Below are 27,396 nucleotides of genomic sequence, written 5' to 3'. Positions count from 1 at the left end.
CAGCCTATCGCTGGGTGGTTCGGGTCATGTGTAGCAGGGGGTGGGCGGGGCCAGGCTGCAGGAAAGATGGCGGCTCGCAGGGTACACGAGTTGGGCGCTCTGTCATGGCGCCTGGCCGGGCAATGGAGGGTTGGTGTGGCCGGTCTAGGTAGTGGGCTGGCAGCTGGTGGCACTGTACAGGGCTGCAGAGGATATGTGTGTGTGCAGAGCCCGAGGAGCCCTCTATTTACCTCTCCACACACAGGGCTCACCCCTCTCAGTGCTGGCTGCAGAGGGTACAGGACAGGCTGGAGGGGGCAGGAGGAGGGCAGAGAGGGCAGGAGGGGGTGGGGGGTGATGGTCGCTGTAGGTGGAGCCCTGGGGGTCATACACTCCATGAACTATGTCCTGGGGGAGCAGAAGACCGAGGAGGAGGAGACACAGGTATGACCCCGAGGCCAGCCTCTCCTTTATATACACTATATTATCAAAAGTATTGGGACAACCGCCTTTACATGAACTTTAACCACTTCAGCCCCGGAAGTCCTTGTTTTCCCCACAAATAGAGCTTTCTTTTGGTGTTATTTGTTCACTTCTGTGGTTTTAATTTTTTTGCACAATAAACAAAAAGCAATATTTTTTTTTTTTTTGCTATAATAAATATCCCCCCAAAAAATGTAAAAAACTAATGTATTCATCAGTTAAGGGCTGATATTTATTCTTCGACATATTTTTGGTTAAAAAAAAAAAAATGCACTAAGCGTAATATTGATTGGTTTGCGCAAAAGTTATAGCGTCTACAAAATAGGAGATAGTTTTATGGCATTTTTATTGTTTTTTAACTAGTAATGGCGATCTGTGATTTTTAACGGGACTTTGTGGCGGACAGATCGGACACATTTATACAGCATTCAGAGCTAAAAATAGCCACGGATTACTGTATAAATGTCACTGGTAGGGAAGGGGTTAACACTAGGGAATCAAGGGGTTAAAGAGGAAGTAAACCCTCTTGGGAAAAAAATCTGAAAAATCGAAGCCCCCGCAGCGGTGCTTGTTTTTCACCTCCGCCATCTTTCCCCGAGTGTCTTCCTTGTATCGCAGCTCCGGCGCTGTGACTGGCAGGTGCCGTGATGACGTCACATCCCGCCACTAACGGCATGCTCAGTGCACCGTTGTCTATGGCGCATGTCTTTTGGAAATATCTCCTAAACCGTGCAGGTTTAGGAGATATTTCTTGCACCTACAGATAAGCCTAGGCTTACCTGTAGGTCTAAGTGGTCTGTAAGGGTTTACAACCACTTTAAATGTGTTCCCTGGGAGGTGTTTCTAACTGTGTGGGGAGGGGACTGACTAGAGGAGGAGACGGATCGCTGTTCCTAATCGCTAGGAACAGCAGATCTGTCTGTTTACATTGAGAGATCCCCATTCTGTCTGTCTGTGGAGTGATCGTGGGTGGCCGGTGGACATGTGGGTGGCCGGTGCACACGCGCCCCCATCGCTATTAAAGTGAGTGACCTACACCTATGGCTTATCGCCGAGGAGGGCTTTCGCAGTATAATGTTTGTGGCTGGTCCTTAAAGAGGAAGTAAACACCGGAAAACGGGGGGGGGGGGGCCTGAAAGAGGCATAATGCATAGCATACTAGCTCGTTATGTTGCACTTACCTGAGATCGAAGCCCTCCCTGTTCGCCGCCGCTGTGATTGGCCGGAGCGGCGATGACATCACTCCAGCGCATGCGCCCGGGATCCCCGTGCATGTGCAGGAATACGGCATTAACACTGGTTATGCCATTAAGAAAAACAGCACTTTCAGTGCGCCTGCGCCATAGACATCGGCACCTGTAATTAGTGTAAATATCTCCTAAACCGTGTAGGTTTAGGAGATATTTGTTGCACCTACAGGTAAGCCTTAATCTAGACTTACCTGTAGGTGCAAGATGTGTGGTTGGGTTTATAACCACTTTAAGCAGTTAATGGCATCCTGGTCTTAGTCCATAGGGTTCAATATTGAGTTGGCCCACCCTTTGCAGCTATAGCAGCTTCAACTCTTCTGGGAAGGCCGTCCACAAGGTTTAGGAGTGTGTCTATGGCAGAGATCTTCAAACTACAGCCCTCCAGCTGTTGCAGAACTACACATCCCATGAGGCATTGCAAGACTCTGACATTCACTGACATGACTGGGCATAATGGGAATTGTAGTTCCTGAACAACTGGAGGGCCATAGTTTGAGGACCCCTGGTCTATGGGAATGTTTGACCATTCTTCCAGAAGCACATTTGTGAGGTCATGCAAAGAAATTATTTTGGGAACAACTGCGCTAAGGTAGAGAGTTTAGGATTAATAAGCAGCAATTAAATTGTGTGTAAACAAAGCAAGTATTTAAAAAAAGGAAGGTTAATTGCGCTAAACCGAAAATGAACATATGTTAATCAAACATATTGGACGTGTGCTAAGGTGCATGTGCTAAAAAATTCTTAGATTAACAATCTGAATTTATACACCATTAAAGTAATCCCATATGATCAGAGGGCCCAAAGCCACCTGGCCCTACTGAGCAATGCAATATAGTGAGAATTGCCGTGACAGATTGTTAAATAAATTAAAATTAAAGAACCACAAATAAGTGAATAAAGTCCATAAACTTCAATTTAGAGATGAATGTGATGAGTCCAAGTGAGAATGAAGACACCCGTGAGAGCTTTAAAGACGCTGGTTGTAGCATTAAAACGTGAATCCACCACCGATCACACAGCTGCTTACCAGAAATCAAGGTCCTGCCGGACCACTATCAACATGTCTTTCCACCATAGATGTCAAATCCGCAGAAAGTTCACCACTTGCGCTGGGACCATGCCGTGCTCAATGATGAAAAAACACAAAACAGGCTCCACATAGCATAAAATCCGGGTGAATTTACCCCGAGACGAAGTGATTTCTCACGAAACGCGTCGGGTGGAGTGAGTGACGTGTGGACGCCATCCCCTTCATTTCTCCAACGAGTGGCTTTTGTTCCTGATACGTCCGGCCGGCGTTACAGGCCAACTGCTTGGTTTATCAACCCAAATGTGAGTTGTATACTTGTTTTTACTTTATTTTAAATAAATTCACCCGGATTTTATGCTATGTGGAGCCTGTTTTGTGTTTTTTCATCATTGAGCACGGCATGGTCCCAGCGCAAGTGGTGAACTTTCTGCGGATTTGACATCTATGGTGGAAAGACATGTTGATAGTGGTCCGGCAGGACCTTGATTTCTGGTAAGCAGCTGTGTGATCGGTGGTGGATTCACGTTTTAATGCTACAACCAGCGTCTTTAAAGCTCTCACGGGTGTCTTCATTCTCACTTGGACTCATCACATTCATCTCTAAATTGAAGTTTATGGACTTTATTCACTTATTTGTGGTTCTTTAATTTTAATTTATTTAACAATCTGTCACGGCAATTCTCACTATATTGCATTGCTCAGTAGGGCCAGGTGGCTTTGGGCCCTCTGATCATATGGGATTACTTTAATGGTGTATAAATTCAGATTGTTAATCTAAGAATTTTTTAGCACATGCACCTTAGCACACGTCCAATATGTTTGATTAACATATGTTCATTTTCGGTTTAGCGCAATTAACCTTACATTTGTGAGGTCAGGCACTGATGTTGGACAAGAAGGCCTGGCTCGTAGTCTCCGCTCTAATTCACCCCAAACGGTGTTCTATCGGGTTGAGGTCAGGACTCTGTGTAGGCCAGTCAAGTTCCTTCACCCAAACTTGCTCATCCATGTCTTTATAGACCTTGCGTTGTGCACCGGTCCAAATCATTTGGTGGAGGGGGGATTATGGTGTGGTGTTGTTTTTCAGGGGTTGGGCTTGGCCCCTTAGTTCCATTTGGTGGAGGGGGGATTATGGTGTGGGGTTGTTTTTCAGGAGTTGGGCTGGGCCCCATAGTTCCAGTGAGGGGGAACTCTTCTTAAGGTGTCAGCATACCAAGACATTTTGAACAATTTCCTGCTCCCAACTTTGTGGGAAGAGTTTGGGGATGGCCCCTTCCTGTTCCAACATGACTGCACACCAGTGCACAAAGCAAGGTCCATAAAGACATGGATGAGCGAGTTTGGGGTGGAGGAACTTGACTGAGCACTAGTGCACAAAGCCAGCAGCCGATCAGCGCTCTCAGCCAACCAGCTTCCAGTCTTTTCTGGCGGCGCAGACATAGGGGGGGGCACCCCTCTGTCAGAACACAACAGCTCAGCAAGGGAGATCACTATACTAACTTTGCATAGTTAGTACAGCGGCTCCAACCTCCTGGTTTGAACAGAAAAAAAACAATAGTGTGTGTACTTCGTTCAACCACATCCCGCCAGGCCTATAGCAAAGTGACTGCTGAGTGACGACTCTCTTGTTCTGACTGAACATCGTAGTTAGACGTACAGCAGAACAAGTTGGTTGTGCACACACCGGGAGGAAGTGGTGCGCTGTTTCAACACACCACATCGCCAATCGCAGTAAACGCAGAATAGCACCGCTCTGTGAGAACCTCCAAATATGCGTGTTGGTTACTGGTACCAGAGTCTCTCCCGTGCCCCCCACCTCTGGCCAAATGTGGTACTGCATACAATAGAAGTCAATGTGGAACTAATTATCTTTGTTTTCATTGACTTCTATGGGGAAACTCGCTTTGAAATGTGAGTGCTTTGGATTACAAGCATTCTGGAATGGATTATGCTCGTAATCCAAGATTCCACTGTAACTGCTAACGTGTTTTCGGCGCAGAGCCTTGTTCACAAGGCTATTTGCCGAAACATGTTGGCAGTTACTTTGTACTTGGTGATTATCGAATAAAGCATTTGGACGGACTCCAGTGTGTGGGTTCTTTCCATACAATCACAGTATAGAGCCTATCAGTGCAGCCTCGCCGGTGCTGCATATTGGTGTCTCGTCGCCGGTGCTGCATATTGGTGTCTCGTCGCCGGTGCTGCATATTGGTGTCTCGTCGCCGGTGCTGCATATTGGTGTCTCGTCGTCGGTGCCCATCAGTGAAGGAGAAAACGTACTTCTTTACAATTTTTTTTTTTTCATTTGTTTAGCAAAAACTTTTAAACCCCACTGGTGATCAAATACCATCAAACGAAAGCTCTATTTGTGGTGGAAAAATGATAAAAATTTCATTTGGTTTCAGCGTTATGTGACAGCACTGAGGACAGGGCAGGAAGGGGGTGAATGTGCCCTGTATTGAGGTGGTTAATGGCCAATTCCAGTCTTCATTCACATGTGGTTTTTTTTTTTTTTGTGAAGAATTACATTTGCACACTGCTACAGTTTACCAATGACTTCCTATGACCTACCAAAGAGATGAGTGGTACAATGTACTTATACAGTGACATGTGGCACTTGGGAAGATACCCCTTTGACTTTGTTACTTGCCCTACAAGATGTATGAAGCGCTTGCATGTGTTTAGGTCGCATTTTTAGGAAAAATGCTGTCCACATGCTTCCAAAGTGATGGTGTTCTTGCTCTCATGGAATTGGATTGCTTGCCCAGGGAAGAAATCTATGCATTTTTCAAAATCTGTAGAAGTCTACTTTTCAATCTGAATGGCAAGTTTCTGAGGGTAGCAAAGTGGGATGTAGAATACTGCGCCTACAGGTGAAACTCAAAGAATTTTGAATATCGCGCAAAAGGTGAAATATAGACTCATTACATGCAAAGCAAGATAGTTCAAGCCGTGATTTTTCATAATTGTGATGATTATGGCTTACAGCTCATGAAAACTCCAAATTCACAATATCAGAAAATTAGAATATTGTGAAAAGGTGCAATATTCTAGGCTCAAAGTGTCCCACTCTTGGGTGCTGACAGCCTGGGTTGTCAGCACCCAAGGTAAGACAAGTAGTTTGCACCCCTAACCCACGGACATTTAGCGTTCCCTGAGTCCCTTCTACCCATACAGTGGGGAGTTGGGATCAGTGGCAGTGCTGGCGGGGAGTTCTGATCAGCCAACTTAGATGCTCTTGATCAAGGTCATCTGCTGATCTGAGAACTGTAGTGGGGCCTTTTAATGGCAACTATATTCACAGGTAGTGTTACTCACTGTGTCTCTGGCTTCACTGTGTCTCTGACTTTTCGGTGTCTCGCAGCAGTGACACCTATGTCGAAATCGGGAGATAGGGTCTCCTCCAGCACATTCCTCACCAGTCAGCTGACCTCTAGTCTCTGCCCCCCATCCATGCCATGAACTGAATGGGCGGCTGCGAAGAGGCTGAGTGGGTGACCACGGGCTCCAGGGACAGCCCTGCTGGGTGGCCGTAAGAAGCCTGGGAGAGCGGTGCAGGCTTCAGGAACAGCCAAGGATTCAGGGACCCCAGGCAAATTGTCATTCGACCCCCAAGGGGGTCCCGACCCCCAGGTTGAGAACCAGTGCTCTATGGGGATGCTGACTTCATTTTCCAGCAGGACTTGGCACCTGTCCACAATGCCAAAAGCACCAAAACCTGGTTCAATGACCATGGGATTACTGTGCTTGATTGGTCAGCAAACTCGCCTGACCTGAACCCCATAGAGAATCTATGGGGCATTGCCAAGAGAAAGATGAGACATGAGACCGAACAATGCAGAAGAGCTGAAGGCCTCTATTGAAGCATCCTGGTCTTCCATGACACCTCAGCAGTGCCACAGACCGATAATGCGGCGTGCCATGGAATGGCATGGAAACTGAGGCAGTAATTGCTGCAAAAGGGTCCCAAGCCAAGTATTGAGAACATATGCATGCTTCTACTTTTCAGAGGTCCGATATTATTCTATGTACAATCCTTGTTTTATTGATTGCATGTAATATCAATATTTTCTGATATTGTGGATTTAGGGTTTTCATGAGCTGTAAGCCATAATCATCACAATTATGACAAATCACGGCTTGAACTATCTTGCTTTGCATGTAATAAGTCTATCTCATATATTAGTGTCACCTTTTACGTTGCATTAGTGAAATGAACTTTTGCACAATATTCCAATTTTTCGAGTTTCACCTGTATGTAGTCACGGTGGAAGCAGATCAGACTGCTGTAGGAAGACAATACTGTGTGAGTTTTAGCTAAACCCTGCCACCAGTCCATCTCATGGAATTCTGAGAGCCAACTGCAGAAACTGAATTCATATCTAGATCTGTTCCCTGTTCTCAGGCCTGGTATGGAGTCATTGCTCATTACTAATGATGAGCTCAGGCGTGTTCACAAGCTGCACATGCAGAGCCCGCCAGGCTCAATGCACCTCTAATCACAGGCAATGAGACATTGTCCCAAAGCGTGGCTGCAGAGATCGGGAAATGTCTCACTGCCTGTGATTAGCGATGTGCAGCGAGCCTGGTGGGCTCTGCACGTGCGACTTGCGAACACGCCTTGCTCATTACACTGTACAAAGCAGACCAGCTAAATGTAAACAAAGCAATGCTTACACTGTACTGGGCCTAGCCGACATTAAAGCACAGGAGAGTAAAAGGCTGGGAAAAAAAACCGCTTCTACTTGCAAAGCTGCTTAGTGTCCTTGGCTATACTACGTGAGCTCAAAAGTACAGGTATCCTGTAATGTGTGGCATTGTTTTTTGTTTTTTTTTTTCCTTTAAGGGATGGATTGTGTTTAGTTCAAATCCTTTTTATCTTTTTCAGGTCCCAGTGGGTGGCGTACAGCTCACACTCTACCAGTACAAGACCTGTCCCTTCTGTAGTAAGGTGCGAGCCTTCCTGGACTATCACCAGCTGCCGCATGAGATAGTGGAAGTCAACCCAGTCATGAGGAAAGAGATTAAATTCTCCTCCTATAGAAAGGTTCCCATCCTTTTGGCTAACGCTGGCTGCCCTATTGTGAGTTTTTTATTTTTTCTTCTGCTATACAAGCCCTCGTAGATTTCTTTTGAAGTTGAAATTTATTTTGCGTTCTCTTTATTTTAAGTGACTCAAGGAAAAACTTGAGTTGGGTTACAAATGGATACATCTCAGGTGGGGTATGCCACGTTTTAAGTCGCTGCCTGTTCTTTACAATTTACGTCCTCAGTAATGCGAGGAAGTGCCCCAACAGTAGACTTGTGGCTTACATACACACGCTATCCTTTCTGCTCCTCCTCCCTCTTCTCATCCATTCACAGAATTCTCTGTATACTGGGAATGGATTCACAGAAACCAAACTGGTCCAGTAAATTGACGAGAGGAGGGGCAAACAAACAGCAGGATGGCGGCTGTGTAGGAGAGCAGGTCTGTTGTCGGAGAGCTGGAAGTATAGTGATCGTTGTTATTCCCAGCATCAATTAACCACTTCAGCTCTGAAAGGTTTTACCCCGTTCCTGACCAGGCCATTTTTTGCGTTACGAAACTGCGTTAATTTAACTGACAATTGTGCCAGTCGTGCGACACTGTACACATATAAAATTGTCCTTTTTTTCGCACAAATAGTGTTCTTTTGGTGGTATTTGATCACCAATGCGTTTTTTTTTTTTTTTTGCTTTATACAATTTTGGAAAAAAAAAAATGTTTTTTACTTTCTGCTATAAAACGCATTCAATTAAAAATGTAAAAAAATCTAATTTCTTCATCAATTTAGGCCACTTTGTATTCTACATATTTAATGATATTAAATGTCAATAAGCGTATATTGTTTGGTTTGCACAAAAGTTATGGCGTCTACAAATTTTGGCATAGATTTATGGCCTTTTTAATTTCTTTAATTGCTTTTACTAGTAATGGCGGCGGTCAGCGATAAAAAAAATTGGCAGGACTGCGACATTGCAGCAGACAAATCTGACACTTTTTGGGGATCAGTGACACCAATAAAGTGATCAGTGCTAAATAAAATGCGCTGTCACTGCACTGGCAGGGAAGGGGTTAACATCAGGGGCGTTCAATGGGTTAACTGTGTTCCCTGGGAGTGTTTTCTAACTGCGTAGGGGATGGTTTAACTAAAGAAAGATGGAGATCTGTGTTGGCAGAAACACAAGATCTCTGTCTTGCTAGCAGAATGGCAATCTGCTTTGTTTACATAGGCAGACCGCCATTCTGCCTCTCTTGGAACGATTGCTGGGTTTCCAGCAGACATCGGATCTGCCGGACCAGCTGATTGGCTCTTGCTGTGTCCAATCACAGTGGGAGCATGGCTCAGATGGCGCACGCCCCAGATCCTAGGAAAGGAACCACCCTGCTGCAATAGATGTATGTGGGGCAGTCCTTAAGCCAGGGTTTGACAAATTTGCTTGGAATCTAGGAGCCAGCTAAAAAAGTTAGGAGCCAAAAAACGCACCCTGTCCCTCCAAGCTCGCGTGCAGAAGCGAACGCATACGTGAGTAGCTCCCGCATATGTAAACGGTATTCAAACCACACATGTGAGGTATTGCCGCGATTGGTAGAGCGAGGGCAATAATTCTAGCACTAGACCTCCTCTGTAACTAGAATTTTTTAAACGTCGCCTATGGAGATTTTAAAGGGTAAAAGTTTGTCACCATTCCACGAGCGGACGCAATTTTGAAGCGTGACATGTTGGGTATCAATTTACTTGGCGTAACATTAGCTTTCACAATATAAAAAAAAATTGGGCCAACTTTACTGTTGTCTTATTTTTTTAATTAAGTGTATTTTTTCCCCCAAAAAAGTACGCTTGTAAGACCACTGCGCAAATACGGTGTGACAGAAAGTACTGCAATGACCGCCATTTTATTCTCTAGGGTGTTAGAATAAAAAATATATATAATGTTTGGGGGTTCTAATTAGAGGGAAGGAGATGGCCGTGAAAAAACACATTAGAACTGCTATTTTTTGCTACTTGTAATGTAATGTAATGTAACCTGTAATGCCAACGGCCACCACAACATGGCCACTCCTAAATTCTTTCTGCAGGCCTCGGCTTCCTTCTGTGAAGGCCGTAAAGCCGCGGCCTCAATTACCTGCCGGCCGGTAATTGAGGCCGCGGCCTTCTGCAGGCCTCAGCTTCCTTCTGTGAAGGCCGCAAAGCCGCGGCCTCATATACCGGCCGGTAATTGAGGCCGCGGCTTTGCGGCCTTCTGCAGCCCTAAGCTTACCCAGGTGCCAGGTCACAATTTCTTGTCGCAATTTGCGACCAGGCGCCCGGATTTTGTCTAGGCCTGCCTTAAACAGTTATAAATTTTAAATAACGGGCAGCAGTCTGGGAGGTGGCATGCACCTCCTGCGATTGAACTCTTTTTTGTAACCCAGCAAACTTTAAAAAAAAAAAAATTGTATTTCTCCCTGGATATCTTGGTTTAAGTTCATTCTGTGTGGAGTCTGATCGTTTGTGGTTGAAACATGTTGGTTTAATATCTCATACCTGCAGCGGAGGACCTTGGACGCCCCTTTCACATTAGAAGAGTTGCAAACAGCGCTAGCCGCGTTTCCAAACTGTAAGGCGCCGGGGGCAGACGGACTGCCCATTGAGGTGTATAAACAATACGCGGGTATACTCCTACCGAAACTCCTGGCGGTGTTTAATGCGGCCAGGGAACGACAGACTTTGCCCACTTCCATGACTACTGCTAACATTGTACTGATCTTAAAGCCTGGTAAGGATCCGTTGGATCCGGGCTCCTACAGGCCGATATCGCTGCTCCAGAGCGACATTAAGCTGCTGGCTAAAATGCTAGCGATCAGGCTGAACGGGGTCATTACTAGCCTGGTCCATCCGGACCAAGCAGGATTTATGCCTGACAAGTCGACGGCTGTCAACTTGCGTAGGCTATACCTTAATATGCAATCCTCAGCAGACAATGTGGGACAAAGGGCCTTGCTCTCACTGGACGCTATGAAGGCTTTTGATAGCGTTGAGTGGGAGTATTTATGGGAGGTTCTCGAGAGGTTTGGTTTCGGGGAATCCTTTGTTTCCTGGGTCCGGCTATTATACTATGACCCAAAAGCGGCCATTCGGTCCTCAGGGGCGGTTTCACACACTTTCACTTTGGGGAGAGGCACGCGACAGGGATGCCCACTGTCGCCTCTGCTATTCGCCTTGGCGATAGAACCTCTTGCAATTAAAATCAGAGCCAGCTCGGAGGTAGTGGGGTTCAGATACGGGGACAGGCAGGAGAAAATAATGCTGTATGCAGATGATACCATGATCTTGTTAGGGGATGTGGAGAGCTCACTGACGGGGGCCATGACTGTAATACAGGAGTTTGGTAAGTTCTCGGGACTACAGATAAACTGGACTAAGTCCTCATTGATGCTTATTGACGAAGGGGGGGCTCCCCCAACGTCGTCTACGGTGCCTCTGACTGCCTCATTTAGATATCTGGGAATCCAGGTGACACCCAAGATATGCGAGTATGGTAGACTGAATGTATCCCCGCTGCTGCAAAAATTTCGTGACCGTATTAAAACATGGAATTCCCTGTCCCTATCAGTGGCTGGTAGGGTGAACTTGATCAAAATGATTCTAATGCCCCAGTTGCTTTATGTACTTCATAATGCCCCCACAGTAGTGACCCTGAAGATATTTAGGATTGTTAACTCCCTGTTCCGCTCACTCATTTGGAAAAATCGTACCCCCAGGATAAAGTTAGAACATCTCCAGTGCCCGAAGGACGAGGGGGGGCTTGCCCTCCCTAATCCCTGGTTATACTATATAGCAGCTCAGCTGCAACAGCTGGTGGGGGTTGTTAGCACTGGGGAGAGGAGGGAGGGGGAGGGAGGGGGCTCCTCGGAGATGGTGATGCTCCATACAGTTGGGAGGGAGTCGGTAGCTCCTGCCCTTGAGGCGCTCGCCTTCGGGAAGCCGAACAAGCAGTACCCCACTTATAACCTTATGCAAAAAGTATGGAACAAAGCTAGGTACCTGCAGGGAGTGACAGGATACACGGACTATAGCCCCATCTGGTCAAATGACTCATACCCTGAATTGGCCAAGTTACAACATGGGGCACTCTGGAGGAGATATGGGATAGTTCATCTGAAACAGATATTTCGCAACGGGAAACTCCTCCCGTTTGCAGATCTGCGGGATCTTTTCAAGTTACCACAATCCATGCAGTTCTATTATATGCAACTTAGTCATGCGGTAAAGGCCCAGGGGGACGCCTCGGACTGGCTTCCTTCTCCTACCCCTTTGTTTAATCTGATTGCAGGGGCAGCCTCTACCAAGGGGTTCATATCGCAGTGTTACAATATGCTGTTACACAGCTTCATGTCCAAGCATCCGCTGAGAGTGAAGGCCAAGTGGGAGGGCGATGTGGGCCCAATGGATGGCGAACAGTGGGATGAAGCCTTACAGGCAGTACCACTTTGTTCCTTGAATGTGTCCCAGAAGGTGTCGCAACTATACCTATTACTGAGGGTGTATTACACCCCCCATAGGCTTTTTGCTATGGGGCTAAGGCCCACCCCGCTATGCACTAGGTGTAAGAGAGATCATGGCGACCTGATCCACCTACTATGGAGATGCCCGAAGCTCCACCCCTACTGGGCGGGAATAGTAGACACCATTAATAGGGTGTTCCAAGTCCTGCTCCCTACTGACCCTAAACGATGCTTGCTCCTTATATTAGATGAGCTGGAGTGGGAGGAAGGTACCAAGATAGCGGTTGCTAGATCCCTATTCCAAGCTCGCAAACTCATAATGTCTCACTGGATAGCGGAGGAACCTCCCAGCCTGAAGGAGTGGATCAACATTATGGGGGAGATGCTCCGAAAAGGAAAGGGTGATATACCAACACAGAGGGTGCTCCCAGAAATTTGAGAAGTTGTGGGGCAGGTGGCTGGATGTACCGGGCTTGGCCCCGGTGGACCTGGTCACGGGCAGGTTACTCGGCCTGAGCAATTCAACCTGATCTGTGCAATGTAAATGAGATAGGTCGGAGGGATGTGGAAAACCACTTTTCTTGGTCTTTTTCTTTTCTTTTTTTTTCTTTTTAATTCACTATGTAAGGGGGCTGGGATGGGGTCAGGGACGGATCGGATTTTGACATGTACGTGGATGGTGGAGTGATATGATGTACCATTGTTGAAAATTGTAACGGAATGTAGCCTATTGTCTTATACCTGAATGCATTCTCGATGTATGTAATTTTATATGTGTGCTTCAATAAACTCGTTTTCTGGATAAAAAAAATATCTCATACCTGAACCACAGGCAAACGGCAGAATTCACGGATATAATACATATAAGGGAGTTGATTCTTCTGTCGAGATTTATAATTCTGTACATCCATTTCTCAATCTTACACAGCTCTAGTACACAGCACAGCTTTGTCTGGCAGGACAGGAAACATGGATTTTATTTGCTGCAGTTACAAGTCTTCTCTCTCCCCAGCCTGTCTGTGATTGGTCAGTGAAAGGAGAAGCAGCAGACGGATGAGCTCATCTCTGTTGCTTTGTTTTATTCCATCAGCATGTTCCTTGTAATCATACAAACATTGTAGCACAACTGATGGGCTCCATGTGCTGCTTCTCTCTCCCCTAGTTCGAGCTCTGCTGTAGAGGGGGTTTGCAGAAGCTGATGTGTCGAGAGATGATTTGTAAGATATAGTTCATATATATCCTGAGGAAACCCCTCTGCTGCAGTAGATTGAGAACACTGGATACTGTGATCTAATCCCACTGCTGATTTGCTGGCTGTCCACTAGAAGTCCCCTCTGTTAGCTTCTTTGCATTTTAAAAGGAGATAAGTAGAGAAATCGCAGTATGAATTGCTGTTGGTGAAAGTATGTTTTTTTTCCCCTTTCTTTCTTTTGCTAGTTATACTTACCTTGGTGGATGGCGCTTCAGACTGATGCTGCATCTGTCCCCTGGCATCTCTGCACTGAGAACCGAGCCACTGAACACCGCCGATGGCTCAGTCAGCATCGCTCTGCTTGGGGAGGAGTGAGAACCATCAGTCAGCATTACTTCTTCTCTACTTCTCTGCACTGAGCCACGGAGGGGTGGGGAGCGGCTGTCTCAGCTTCTCACTAAGGCACCTATCAATCAAGGTAGCTGGCGGATCCAGACTTGGAAGTCAGGATGACGCGGTCCTTGGACTGATGGCAGTGACGTCAGTGATGAGCGAACTTCAGACCGCTCTCCACTGAAAACAGGTCACAGGAGTGCAAAACTAATTGCACTCCTGTGACTCAGAGGAGAAGCCCAGCCTAAAAAGCTCAGGCTGGACTTTAAAGTAAGACTTTCTACTTACCTGCTATGTGCAATAGTTTTGCACAGAGCAACCCCAATCTTCTCTTCTCTGGTCCCCCACTGGCGCTCCTAGCTCCTCCCCCTGCACTTGTGCGGGCTTGATTCAGAGTCTCGCTGTTTGTGTCTATTGACTCCGCCCCCCACTCCCTCCTTGCTGACTATGATTGACGGCAGCCGGAGCCAATGGCTGCCACTGCTGTCTCTGAGTTAAAGAGGGGGTAAGGAAGAACAGACAGAGCCCGTGCTTTCATGCACATCGCTGGATCGAGATCAGGGTAGGTATGGGGGGGAGGGCATGCAGAAGGTTTTTCATCTTCACCCATTCGGTAAAAAAATCTGACTTTAGAACCACTTTATTGTACAATCATGTAATGATGGGTAATTTTTAATGCGCTTTATTTTTTGTATTTCTTTTGCTGGATGTATAATAATTATGAATTTTAAAAGAAATTTATAGTTTTTGATACTTTTATTGCCACTTAAAGTCCCATTACAGTGAATTTTATGCTTTTGTACAGATTTTTGTCTAAAAAAAAAAAAAGTGGTCGTGACTAATGCAAATTTTTTTTCTGCAGCAACTAAATGACTCTTCTGTTATCATCAGTGCTATGAAAACCTTCATTATCTCTAAGTAAGTCCTAGAAAATTCTGACCTTGAAAGGTCTGTCAAGGTCAGGTGTATAATTGTCCTTGTGCTTATTTATTTTTTTCCTCTTTCTGGTTTGCAGGCAGAAAAGTTTGGAAGAGATTGTGTCTTATTATCCAACTATAAAAACAGATGAAAAGGGGAAAGCGGTGACAGAGTATCAGAACAGATACTGGCTCATGCTGGATGAGCAGGAAACCAAGCAAGTGTATGCTTCTAAGGAGGCACAGACGTGAGTATATACGGTGTTGTGTGCTATACCAAAACGTCACATGACCTGACTCTGTTGTCAGGCGCCCGTCACAAACACCGTAATGTGAGAGCAGACACAAAGTGCCTGACATTTTATGTCTGAATCTTGGAGAGCTTTGTGGAAGGAGGGTTTTGAAGCAGGAGTTCCAGGAACATCGGGGGGAGCACAGTTTGGGCATTTCGGAATCTAAAACGTGCTGCTCAAACTTAACCACTTAAACCCCGGACCTTTAGGCAGCTAAATGCCCAGGCCAGGTTTTGCGATTCGGCACTGCGTCGCTTTAACAGACAATTGCGTGGTCGTGCGACGTGGCTCCCAAACAAAATTGGCGTCCTTTTTTCCCCACAAATAGAGCTTTCTTTTGGTTGTATTTGATCACCTCTGCGGTTTTTATTTTTTGCGCTATAAACAAAAATAAAGCGACAATTTTGAAAAAAATGCAATATTTTTTACTTTTTGCTATAATGAATGTACCCCAGAAACATATATAAAAAAAATTTTTTCCCTCAGTTTAGGCCGATAAGTATTCTTCTACCTAGTTTTGGTAAAAAAAATTGCAATAAGCGTTTATCGATTGGTTTGCGCAAAATGTATAGTGTTTACAAAATAGGGGATAGTTTTATTGCATTTTTATTAATTTCTTTTTTTTTTTTTTTTTTACTACTAATGGCGGCGATCAGCGTTTTTTTTTTTTTTTTTTTTCGTGACTGCGACATTATGGCGGACACTTCGGACAATTTTGACCCATTTTTGGGACCATTGTCATTTTCACAGCAAAAAATGCATTTAAATTGCATTGTTTATTGTGAAAATGACAGTTGCAGTTTGGGAGTTAACCACAGGGGGCGCTGTAGGAGTTAGGGTTCACCTAGTGTGTGTTTACAACTGTAGGGGGGTGTGGCTGTAGGACTGACGTCATCGATCGAGTCTCCCTTATATAAGGAATCACTCGATCGATACGCCGCCACAGTGAAGCACGGGGAAGCCGTGTTTACATACGTCTCTCCCCGTTCTTCAGCTCCGGGGAGCGATCGCGACGGAGCGGCTATAGGCGAATAGCCGCGCCGTCGTCCCGGAACGCTCCCCGTGGGTATCCGACCGCCGCATGTAACGGGGGGGGGGGGGGGTCCCGATCGGAAAGGCGGGGATGTACCTGTACGCCCATCTGCCTGTACGCGCCATTCTGTGGACGTACATATACATGCGGCGGTCGGGAAGTGGTTAATTAAGAGCAGTCAGTAGTAGCATACAGATAGTGTAATATTCAGATGTTCCATATGATTTGGAACTTGTTTAGCTTTTTGCGTTGAATGGTAGTTAGTTAGTAGTTAGGCCATTTTGTGGAATCTTCTAAAGCAATGTAGAAAATACGCTGATAATGTGAGGGCTAATCAGGTAGCTACAAGGTACTAGCGCATTGTGTGCATTCTGTTCGGAAACTATGGCATTAGTCAAGCGTTTGGAGGTAGCTAATCACATATCCTACCAATCCTCCAATGCAAAAGTTAGACCCAAGTCTTCCCTGGGGGGTGGATTAGAAAAGCGGCAGAGATGATGGGGGAATAAATTGATGTGATTATGTCCAAAGAATGTGGGTCATCAACAAAAATCCTCTTGAAAGGGGTTAGAATGTCAAAACAAGTGTAGCGCTAATTAAGTTAGGTTGGCATTAAATTTCATATTACAAATATGACCATAAAAGTGAAGTGAAAATGTCCACATAAATACATAAATATATAAATGTCCATGTGCGAAAAACGCGAATAGTGTAAAAATACAAATCTGACTATAGTATAATCCAGCAATAATATTGGTGAATTCCAAAGCCTGGTGATAACTTCAAAGAGGTGCTAGAGTTGAAGGAGCATTGAAATGAATTAACGTGAAGAGAAACCACCACCGATGGGTAAGGGGCTTACCAGAGAGTTTGAACCCAGGAGAACCTACGTTCAGATGAGTCAAACTCAGCTTTGTGTGGTAAAACCACGATGGAACCTGGGCAATCCTGTATGTGTCTCCAATGGCTGTAGCAAGAGTGACCAAACGGCAGAGGAATGGAGTATACCACAGAACAAGATAGCTGGTTACCCGATGGTCTCACAGGACATGATGGTCCAAAAAAAATCCCGGATGTGTATGTAGGAAGGGTGTGTACCATAGATTAGGAAGAAAAAAACATCCACATAGCATAACTCTGTGTTGAATGTTGAAAATTGAATGTAGCTAGAACACTTACATTTAGGCTCCTTTCACACGCTACGGAGTCCGTCTGCTCCCGCCAGCTCAATGGGAGATCTGTCCGCAGATCTCTGCTGAGCCGACGGATGACAAGCTCCTCTCTGCTCACTGAGCGGGGAGGGGCTTGTCGGGTGTCGCTGTCTCCTATGGAGCGTTCTGATGAAAACGGACAGCTTGTCCGTTTTCATCAGATCTTACCCGATCCAATCCGCCATGGACGGATGGGGACGTATCCCCATACGTCTGTTTTTAGTGGGTCGGGTGTCAGCGGACATGTCTCCGCTGACATCCGACGCTCCACAGAGATGAATGGAACGGCCGTTCAGGTCCGTCATCAAACCTGAACGGTCCGTCCGTGTAAAAGGGGCCTTAGATGGATGTACAAGCGCTTTGTGCAAAGTAGTAGCAACAGGGGGGGGGTCCACCCGATGCGTTTCGTCCCAAGAACATCAAAGGGGTTAGAATGAGCAGAGACTGTGTTTTGAAGTAGACATAGCATTGTTTTCCAATTGCAGGTAACATTACAGCTAATGAGGATCATTTTTTTTTCCAGAAAGCTTTCACTGCCATAGAGAAAGCTTAAATCATTGGTCTGCTTCTGCAATCTAAGCACCGAAAGTGTGATACCTATAACTGTTCTAGCTCTGGTGAGCTTAACTTAGTCTCTGTAGCTTAGCAGACAGAGACTTCATCAAAAATGACATGTTGCAGATCATAGAAAGCTTTAATCCAAAGACTTGTGCAGAGTATAACAGAAGAGCATCAGATAGGTAAAACAAATCATAGTTTGTCTAGCTCCAGGAGAAGACGGTACATGTGGTGAATGGAGTCTTAAGCATTAAGAAGGGTGGGGCTTACTACATAGAACATCCCCTAGCTTTGAACTGAGCTAGGGACAAAAATTATTTAAAATCGCAATCATAGAAAAGTTCCTGTCATGGGTGAGGTTGTTATACTGTTCGCCTAAGGCGGTCATCAGAGAGGCGGGTCACATTTCTGAATCCTTTACCCTGCATAGGGGCACTCGACAAGGGTGTCCGCTGTCCCTGCTCCTTTTCGCCATCGCCATTGAACCCATGGCGGCCTTGATTAGAGCTAACCAACAGGTGAGGGGTTTCAACTATGGAGGGATTCAGGAGAAGCTTATGCTCTATGCCAGGGATAAGCAATTAGCGGACCTCCAGCTGTTACAAAACTACAAGTCCCATCATGCCTCTGCCTCTGGGTTCATGCTTGTGGCTGTCAGAGTCTTGCTATGCCTCATGGGAATTGTAGTTCTGCAACATCTGGAGGTCCGCTAATTGCATATCCCTGCTCTATGCAGATGACACTATGCTGCTTTTGGGAGACACGGAAGGCTCCCTGAAGGAGGCGATGGCGGTGGTTGGCAAGTTTGGGACTTACTCAGGTCTAGTCATTAACTGGACCAAGTCCTCACTCCTGTTGCTAGACGAGGCCCAGAGTGGAGGGGAACGGTCGATTCACGGGGTGCCAGTGTCTACACGTATCAAGTATCTGGGGGTCTGGATTACCCCGGATCCGCGAGATTTTCTGATACTCAATCTGAACCCGCTGTTAAATAAAATTAGAGATACAGTCAAAGTATGATCGCGCCTTAAGATGTCTCTGGTGGGCAGGATAAATCTCATAAAAATGATTTTTATGCCTCAGATCTTATACTTCCTTCACAACACTCCCATGGTTATCCCCCTAAAATTATTCAGGATTATCAACTCTCTTTTTAGGTCCTTTATTTGGTTGAATAAGCCCCCCAGGGTTAGACTGGAGCAGCTACAGAAGCCCAAGGCGGAGGGGGGGCCTTGTCCTCCCTAACCCTTGGGTATACTATCTGGCAGCTCAGGCACAGCATATTGCCCGGGCGATGCCAGAGGGACTGGGAGCGGGGGAGGCTGGAGTGCAGTTTGACCCCATTAGGGCCCTAATGTGCCATGTCACCGGTCTGGATAGTGTGCCTACGGGTATGGAAGCTCTGGCGTATGCAAAGTCCAATAGACGATTCCCCACGTATGTTCTGATGCAAAAAATTTGGAATAAACTTAGACAACTACAGGGTGTGGAGGGATTCACAGAATACAGCCCGATCTGGGCCAATGGGTATTATGAGGAGTTACTCACGTTGGATTGTGGGGCGCGGTGGAGGAGGTGCGGCGTCACGCATTTGAGACACATATTTGCGGCGGGTGGCCTGATTCCCTTCACGGAGCTGAGGGAGCGTTATCACCTCCCGCGGTCTATGCTCTTCCACTATATACAGTTGCAGCATGCCGTGAGGGCACAGTCAGGAGGGAACCCCTGGATTCTTTCGCATACGCACATATTTAAGTACATGGCAGGAGTTTCCCAGTTTCAGGGTTTCATTTCTATGGCTTATTCCATGATTCTTTCCATATTCCTGGAGGGATTCCCCCTGGCGGCTTCAAGTAGGTGGGAGAGAGATGTAGGTGTGTTCGAGGATGAGCAGTGGGAGGAGGTGCTCCAGGGGGTACAACTGTGTTCCTTAAATGTGGCCCAACGGCTCTCACAACTCTACATTATTCTTAGAGTACATTATACGCCCGCTAGGCTGTTCAAAATGGGGATGAGACCGGATTCTAATTGCCCCCGGTGTGAGAGAGACCACGGGGACCTAATTCACCTGTTATGGAGGTGCCCCAAGTTACACCCATATTGGACAGGGGTTTTAGCTACAGTCAATAGAGTATTTCAGACCAACGTACCTACGGACCCGAAGCCATGTCTACTGGGTATTTTGGATGACATCCCCATGGACGATGACTCCAAACAGGCCATAACCAGAGCCCTGTTTCAGGCCCGCAAACTAATTCTGAGACATTGGAAGGCTACTGAGCCACCGACGATGAGGGAATGGATCGCCCAAATGGGAGACACCATTCGCTTGGAAAAATTTATATATCAGCACAGGGGTCGGCCGGGGAAGTTCGACAGACTGTGGGCACCTTGGTTGTATGCCCCCGGGCTGTCACCGGTCGATCTAGTGATGGACAGACTGCTGAGGTAAGGAGGTGACCCTCTTGTGGGGTAAGAGATATATATGATGGGGTGGGCTTATGCAATGAATATCCCCAGTGACAGTGAGACCTGTCTTTGTGTGTTTTAGGTGGTGGCGGGTTATAGCAATGCAGTTACCACATCCCTCTTGTAACGCTGATAGGGTTCACTGCCGGAACGTCTGCCCTGTATATGAGCTGTGAAACTCCCCCCCCCCCCTTTTTTTTTTTTTCTTTTTTTCTCTCCCCCTTTTTTCTTTTTCTTTTTCTTTTTTTTTTTTTGCTACCTTGTTTCTCCTCAATAAGTTTCCCTGAGTTGAGGAAGGGAGGGAGAACGGAATTGGATGTGATATGTACAGCGCTAGGTATGACAATGTTAACAACTTAGTTTGGATACAGCATAAATTGTTTAGTACCCTTGTGTACGAGTAGAAAGATATGTGTTAGGATGCAGCCTGTATCCAGTGTTTTTTATGCTGCACAATGTAACGGATATGCCTGTAAAATTGTATGGTTCTTTTCTCTTAATAAAACCTTTTCTGATTTTAAAAAAAAAATCGCAATCATATGTACGAGCATTTAAATTTAGGATCTTCCCGATGAAAGTATTTTCTTTTGCCAGTTCAAAAATAACATGGGCGACATTCTGCCTGTGTGTATGTTGGTCTGCCTGACAGAAGCCGGCTGTTTTGGCCAGCTTCTGTCGGATGTGCATGCTGCAAAACTAGCATTCAACCGACACCTGATCAGCGCTCTCAGCCAATGGCGAAGGGGTCTTCCCCCTGTCAGAACAGCTCAGTGGGGGAGATCGCTGGACTAACCTCGCAAGGTTAGTACAGCGGCTCAGACCGGAGCTGACAGGTGTTACTTTTTTTTCGTGCAACCCAGTGGGTGGCACAAAAAAAAAAGTAACGTGTACCCAGCTTAAGAGAACAACTAAGTTTAACTTGCTACTTCCATCAACCAATGTATAGAACAAAACCATGATTATTTGTGATTCACTTCCTCTCTAAATTATCTCGCCCTTTTCTGATGAGTATATGATAAGAACCTGTTATGTTCACCTGAGTATGACTGCAGACTTTAGTGTAAGGCCAGCCGTACACAGAGAAAATTTATTTCCTGCAACCACGAGTTGCATGAAAGACTTTTTTTTATTTATTTTTTCTCTCCCATCAACGCAGACAGTGTTGAATGCCGTATTTCACCCAGCTGAGCCACGGTCTTCTCCTGGCAGGTGGGCAGGGGAAGTTGTCCCCGCCAGGAGAAGACAGTAATTATCACTAGTGGCTATAGCAGCCGCTAGTGATAATCGCTGGTTGTACCCAATCTGATCATTCGATACACTTGAGTACATTCAGCCTGCCCATACATAGTTTGAATCTGGGCCGGTTCCTGCTGAACCAGCCCAGATTTGAACTATGTAAGACCTGCCTCAGTAAGCCAAAAAAAGAGAAAGGTAAGGAGGGGTAGAGGGGAAGAAAAAAGAGGGGGTTGGGAAAGGAGATGGCCCCTACGGGGTAGAGGTGTGTGTGTGTGTGTGTGTGTGTGTGTGTGTGTGTGTGTCGGCTGTGCATGGCTCCCAATTATTTGCAGGTGTTGGAAGGGGTACACAACTTGGTCTACATCTCAACTCGGTGGCCAGTGCAGCCTGGTAATCTGTGGAGAAGGTGAAGTTGATCCAATGCAAGCAGCGGTTTCGGCATTGTTTCTCTCTATTTGTTCTCAGAAGCAAGCAGCTTTTTCATTAATTTTAGCAAACCATAAACCTAACAGAAGTGAGGTTTTCTTCCAACACAATTGAATGCATGCTTTAGCTGCATTGAGTAAATGGATAAGACGTGAGCAACATTTTACCACTTAAAGCGGGGGTTCACCCAAAAATAAATTTTTAACATTACATTCAGCCGAGTTGTCCTAATAACAATCGGCTGTTTTTTTTCGTTTTTATTTTTTTATTTTTTTTTTCGTACATACCTTATTTTCACTGCCGCTTCCGGGTATGTCTTTTGCGGGACTGGGCGTTCCTAATTGATTGACAAGCTTCCGACCGTCGCATACTACGCGTCACGAGTTGCCGAAAGAAGCCGAACTTCGGTGCGCAGGCGCCGTATACAGCCGCACCAATGTTCGGCTTCTTTCGGCAACTCGTGACGCGCTGTATGAGACGGTCGGAAGCCTGTCAATCAGATAGGAACGCCCAGTCCCGCAGAAGACATACCCGGAAGCGGCGGTGAAAATAAGGTATGTACGGGGGAAAAAAACAGCCGATTGTCATTAGGACAACTCGGCTGAATGTAATGTTAAAATTATTTTTTGGGTGAACCTCCACTTTAAGGCCCAGATTCAATGTATGTGAATGCATGGAGGGCTGCATTCACCTGCTAATAGATGAAGATAATGATAATCCTAACATAGTAATAACGGTACAGGTTATTTCACGTTAAGGCCAGTTCACCCTGAGGGAGCATGCAGGTTCACTCCCTCATGCCTCTGGCATTAGTTTGTCTTGACTTTATACTCACCCTCTCCATTGCTCTCATGCAGTGCCAGCATGTCTCTGGACTCTTTCCTTGTAACACGTGACCACTGATGCTAGAGTTATAAAGTGAAAACTGCCTTGCTGCACATTAACCACTTAAGGACTCATTCACGCCGGCAGAGTGGCACGGCTGGGCACAATCCTGTACCTGTACGTGTCTCTGTAAGCCCAGCCGTGGGGTTGCGAGCGCACTGCCGGCGGCACGCTCGGGACCCGGTCCAAAGCTGCGGGACCCGCGGACCCAATCGCCGCCGGTGTCCCGCGATCGGTCACCGGAGCTGAAGAACGGGGAGAGGTGTGTGTGTGTGTGTGTAAACACACCTTCCCCGTTCTTCATTGTGGCAGTGTCAGTGATTGTCTGTTCCCTGATATAGGGAAAGACGATCACTGACGTCACACGTCCAGCCCCGCCCCCCTACAGTTAGAAACACAAATGAAGTCACACTTAACCCCTACAGTTCCCCCTAGTGGTTAACTCCTAAACTGCAATTGTCATTTTCACAGTAAACCGTGCATTTTTATAGCACTTTTCGCTGTGAAAATGACAATGGTCCCAAAAATGTGTCAAAATTGTCCGATGTGTCCGCCATAATGTCGCAGTCACGGGAAAAAAAACGCTAATCGCCGCCATTAGTAGTAAAAAAAAATTCATAAAAATGCAATAAAACTATCCCCTATTTTGTAAACGCTATAAATTTGCGCAAACCAATCGATAAATGCTTATTTCATTTCTTTTTTTTTTTTACCAAAAATGGGTAGAAGAATGCGTATCGTCCTAAACTGAGGGAAAAAAAAGTTTTTTTTATATATATTTTTGGGGACATTTATTATAGCAAAAAGTAAAAAATATTCATTTTTTTTTTTCAAATTGTCGCTCTATATTTTTGTTTATAGCGCAAAAAATAAAAACCGCAGAGGTGATCAAATTACCACCAAAAGAAAGCTCTGTTTGTGGGGGAAAAAAAGGCGCTAATTTTGTTTGGGAGCCACGTCGCACGACCGCGCAATTGTCAGTTAAAGCGACGCAGAGCCGAATAGCAAAAAGGGGCAAGGTCCTTAACCTGCATAATGGTCCGGGTCTTAAGTGGTTAAGATGGTTTTCACTTTATAGCAGTGCCCTGATCCCTCTGCTACCTCTGACTGCTAGTTTCAGAAGATTTTGAGAGTGCATGGTAAAATATCATCTGTCTTTCTTTTACAGGGAAGAGATGAAATGGCGGCGATGGGTCGATGACTGGCTGGTTCACCTAATTTCACCCAATGTTTACCGCTCCCCAGGAGAAGCACTTTCATCATTTGACTACATTGTACGTGAAGGGAACTTCGGCTCTGTGGAAGGCCTTTTTGCTAAATATGTGGGAGCAGCAGCCATGTTTTTCATTGGCAAGAGGCTAAAAAAAAGGTTTGTAAATCTTGGTGTTCATTTTTATTCTTTTTTTTTTTTTTTTTGTCTGTGTCCTTCCTCTATGCACAGCGCTTGACATTAAAGCGTTGCTAAAGAAACTCAATTTTACCTCCTCTCGAACGACTTGGGTCTCCCGCAGGATGCTGGTCTTTGGACAACTCCATTGGCCAGCGCAGGATTATATAACTCCTGTGCATGCGCAGGCATCGGTCATCGCGATGCAGAGAGACCGCAATGCAAGCTGAACAGCTCCATTTACAGGACGCAGTAGACTGCAAGCAGACAGGTGTATTTTATTGCAGAAAAGACTTCTGTGATGGTTTCCCTGCTTGAAGTCTTTTGTTGAATGCCTTCTGTTCCACTTTAACTGACAATCCCATGATGACAACACAGTAGCTGAAAGAAACCTCCCCTCCACTGATTGTAAGGCAAGGGGTGGAACCTTGCAGAGCTTAAAGCGGGAGTTCACCCAATTCGTTTTTTTTTTTCTATTTTCCCCTTCGCTTCATGCTCGTTTTGTCTAGGGGACTCGGCTATTTGTTTTAAAATATGATCCGTACTTACCCGTTTTCGAGATTTTCTTACGCATCTTCTCCGTCGCTTCCGGGTATGGGTCTTCGGGAGCGGGCGTTCCTTCTTGATTGACAGTCTTCCGAGAGGCTTCCGACGGTCGCATCCATCGCGCCTGCGCACCGACGTTCGGCTTCTTTCGGAAAATCGTGACGCGATGGATGCGACCGTCGGAAGCCGCTCGGAAGACTGTCAATCAAGAAGGAACGCCCAGTCTCGCAGCCCATACCCGGAAGCGGCGCAGAAGATGCATCTCGTAAACGGGTAAGTACGGATCATATTTTAAAACAAATAGCCGATTCCCCTAGAGAAAACGAGCATGAAGCTAAGGGGAAAATGTGTTCGCTATGGGTGAACCTCCGCTTTAAGAGCTTGTTCACACCATGTTTGTTGAGCTGCCTTTTTTTCTGCACACAGCCACACGTATGGTGTAAACGGAGCACATTGGAAAACGTGCTTTGTTCATAACATACATGTGCAGTGGTGTGTAGAAAAAATGCAGCTTAACCACTTGCTTACTGGGCACTTAAATCCCCCTCCTGCCCAGGCCAATTTTAAACTTTCAGCGCTCTCACTCTTTGAATAACAATTGCGCGGTCATACAACACTGTACCCAAATTACATTTTTATCCCCCCCCCCCTCCCCACTAATAGAGCTTTATTTTGGTGGTATTTGATCACCTCCGCAGTTTTTATTTTTTGTTAATAAAAAAAAAAAAAAGACAGAATAAAAAAATAAATACTAAACCGTTTTATATTTTGTTATAAAATTTTGCAAACAGGTAATTTTCCTCCTTCGTTGATGGGCACCACTGATGGGCAGCACTTGGTGATGAGGCACTAATTGGCACCACTGGTAGGCATTGATAGGTGGCACTGTTTTCCACTGGTGGGCACTGATTTGTGGAACTGTGGGCACTGGTGGGTACAGATGAGGCAGATGTGCCTCTTCCTCCTCGGGACCGACATCCCTTGCACAAAAGCCTTTGATCGTCTTTTTTTTCACCTGTCCGCATGAGGAGAAAAAAAAAAAAGATTACCGAGCTTTTGTTTACATCACGTGATCAGCTGTCATTAGCTAACAGCTGGTCACGTGGTAAGGGGCCGGGATTGAGGCTGATTATCACCGGCTGATGTTCACTTTTTGAACATCGGCATCGGTCACAAACTTACCTATTTATTGCTTCAAGGGGTTGTACCGGGATGATGCTTGCAGCTGCAAGCATCACCCTGTTACCGTTCTTTAGAGCGGACGGTTGGCTTTCTTGTAATAGCAACCGATGCAGCTCAGCCTTCCACCGCTCCACCCGGGTCTCCTGCCCCACCTGGAAAGGCCCGAGCGAGCAGCCGGAACATCCGCTGGCCTGGCCTCGGATCTAGTAACCCGGAAGCTATGTCATGACATCACTTCCGGATTACTGGCATCATAAAGGCGCCAGTTTTAAAATATAGAAAGTATTAAAAAATGCAGATCTTTCAAGTGCAGAGGAGGGGTTTCATGTCTTATAGACCCCCCGATCCCTCCATAAAGAGTACCTGTCACTGCCTATTACTGTCACAAGGAATGTTTACATTCCTTGTGACAGCAATAAAAGTGATAAAGCCTGAAAGGCAGCCAAAAAATCTGTTCCGTCCCTGAAACACTATATCGGTCGAAGCCCACTGTATCTGTTGGAACTCTTATACAATTGTTTGTCATCACAGGCACAACTTGCAAGACGATGTGCGGCAGGACCTATACAAAGCTGCTGACACCTGGGTTAAAGCTGTGGGGAAGGACAAAAAGTTCCTGGGAGGCTCTGAGCCAAATCTGGCAGATCTGGTAAGGCTGGTCCCTATACATACATACATACACATACATACACATACATACACATACATACATATACATACATATACATATACATATACACACACACACACACACACACACACCCTTCCCTGCCTGCATATAATTTAGACTTCAACTAAAGTTGAAAAAAAGGCTTTGTAATACAGCACATGTTGAGTGTACACGCTGGTCATACTTTTGGCATCTATAAAATGCCAATATGGGGAGCCAAGTGCCTTGATAATATAGTTTGAGGGTTCATGCACAGAAGGTTCATCATCGGTGGCCCAGGAAAGACGACTCCTGTCCAGAGGAAACAGGTGGCAAGTGAGTGTGGCATGATGTACAGTTATGGATATAACAAGTGCTCCCCCTCCCTTTGCTCCAGCACAGTTTGAATTGTATAAACCCCTTTGTATTTCTTGCCAATTTTATATCTATATAGAAATTTTTCCATTGATTCTCAGTGTTTTACTTTTTCACAGGCTGTATATGGGGTCCTGAGAGTTATGGAGGGATTGAAAGCCTTTGATGATATGATGGCAAATACCAAGATAAAACCATGGTACCAAAGAATGACCAACGCCATACAAGAAAAAGCTGCTTTGCACTGAGAAAAAAAGAACGTTCCTATATGGGAAACGATTGTTCTTCAAGGGCTTTAAAAACTGACCAAACCAGAAATTGTGAAATGTATCTGCTTAGCAGAATTTTCATGGTAAATACATTTTACCTGTTCCAATTGGAACATAATGGT

At 45.7% G+C, this 27,396-nt stretch overlaps 1 protein-coding gene across 1 annotated transcript; it reads left to right on the top strand.

The window, feature by feature from the left end:
* The first annotated feature begins 27 nt into the window (after nt 1-27).
* Nucleotides 28-27,261, top strand: PTGES2 (prostaglandin E synthase 2). The gene is made up of 7 exons (XM_040324743.1): nt 28-423; nt 7,631-7,825; nt 14,701-14,756; nt 14,854-15,003; nt 24,035-24,235; nt 26,513-26,630; nt 27,125-27,261. The coding sequence occupies exons 1-7, from the start codon at nt 67-69 to the stop codon at nt 27,251-27,253; spliced, it is 1,206 nt and encodes a 401-aa protein (XP_040180677.1). The 5' UTR covers nt 28-66; the 3' UTR covers nt 27,254-27,261.
* The last annotated feature ends 135 nt before the right edge of the window (nt 27,262-27,396 follow it).

This window comes from Rana temporaria, chromosome 9 (assembly GCF_905171775.1).
Source record: "Rana temporaria chromosome 9, aRanTem1.1, whole genome shotgun sequence".
Taxonomy (NCBI): domain Eukaryota; kingdom Metazoa; phylum Chordata; class Amphibia; order Anura; family Ranidae; genus Rana; species Rana temporaria.
Note: the sequence above shows the minus strand (reverse complement) of the source record. Positions and strands in the feature narration are given on the sequence as shown.

What these genes read in the sequence shown, in the direction of transcription:
- PTGES2 (XM_040324743.1), top strand. Translation starts at nt 67, where the DNA reads ATGGCGGCTCGCAGGGTACACGAGTTGGGCGCTCTGTCATGGCGCCTG. An exon ending in CTAACGCTGGCTGCCCTATT is followed by an intron (nt 7,826 to 14,700) that starts GTGAGTTTTTTA and finishes TTTTTTCTGCAG; the next exon opens with CAACTAAATGACTCTTCTGT. An exon ending in AAAACCTTCATTATCTCTAA is followed by an intron (nt 14,757 to 14,853) that starts GTAAGTCCTAGA and finishes TCTGGTTTGCAG; the next exon opens with GCAGAAAAGTTTGGAAGAGA.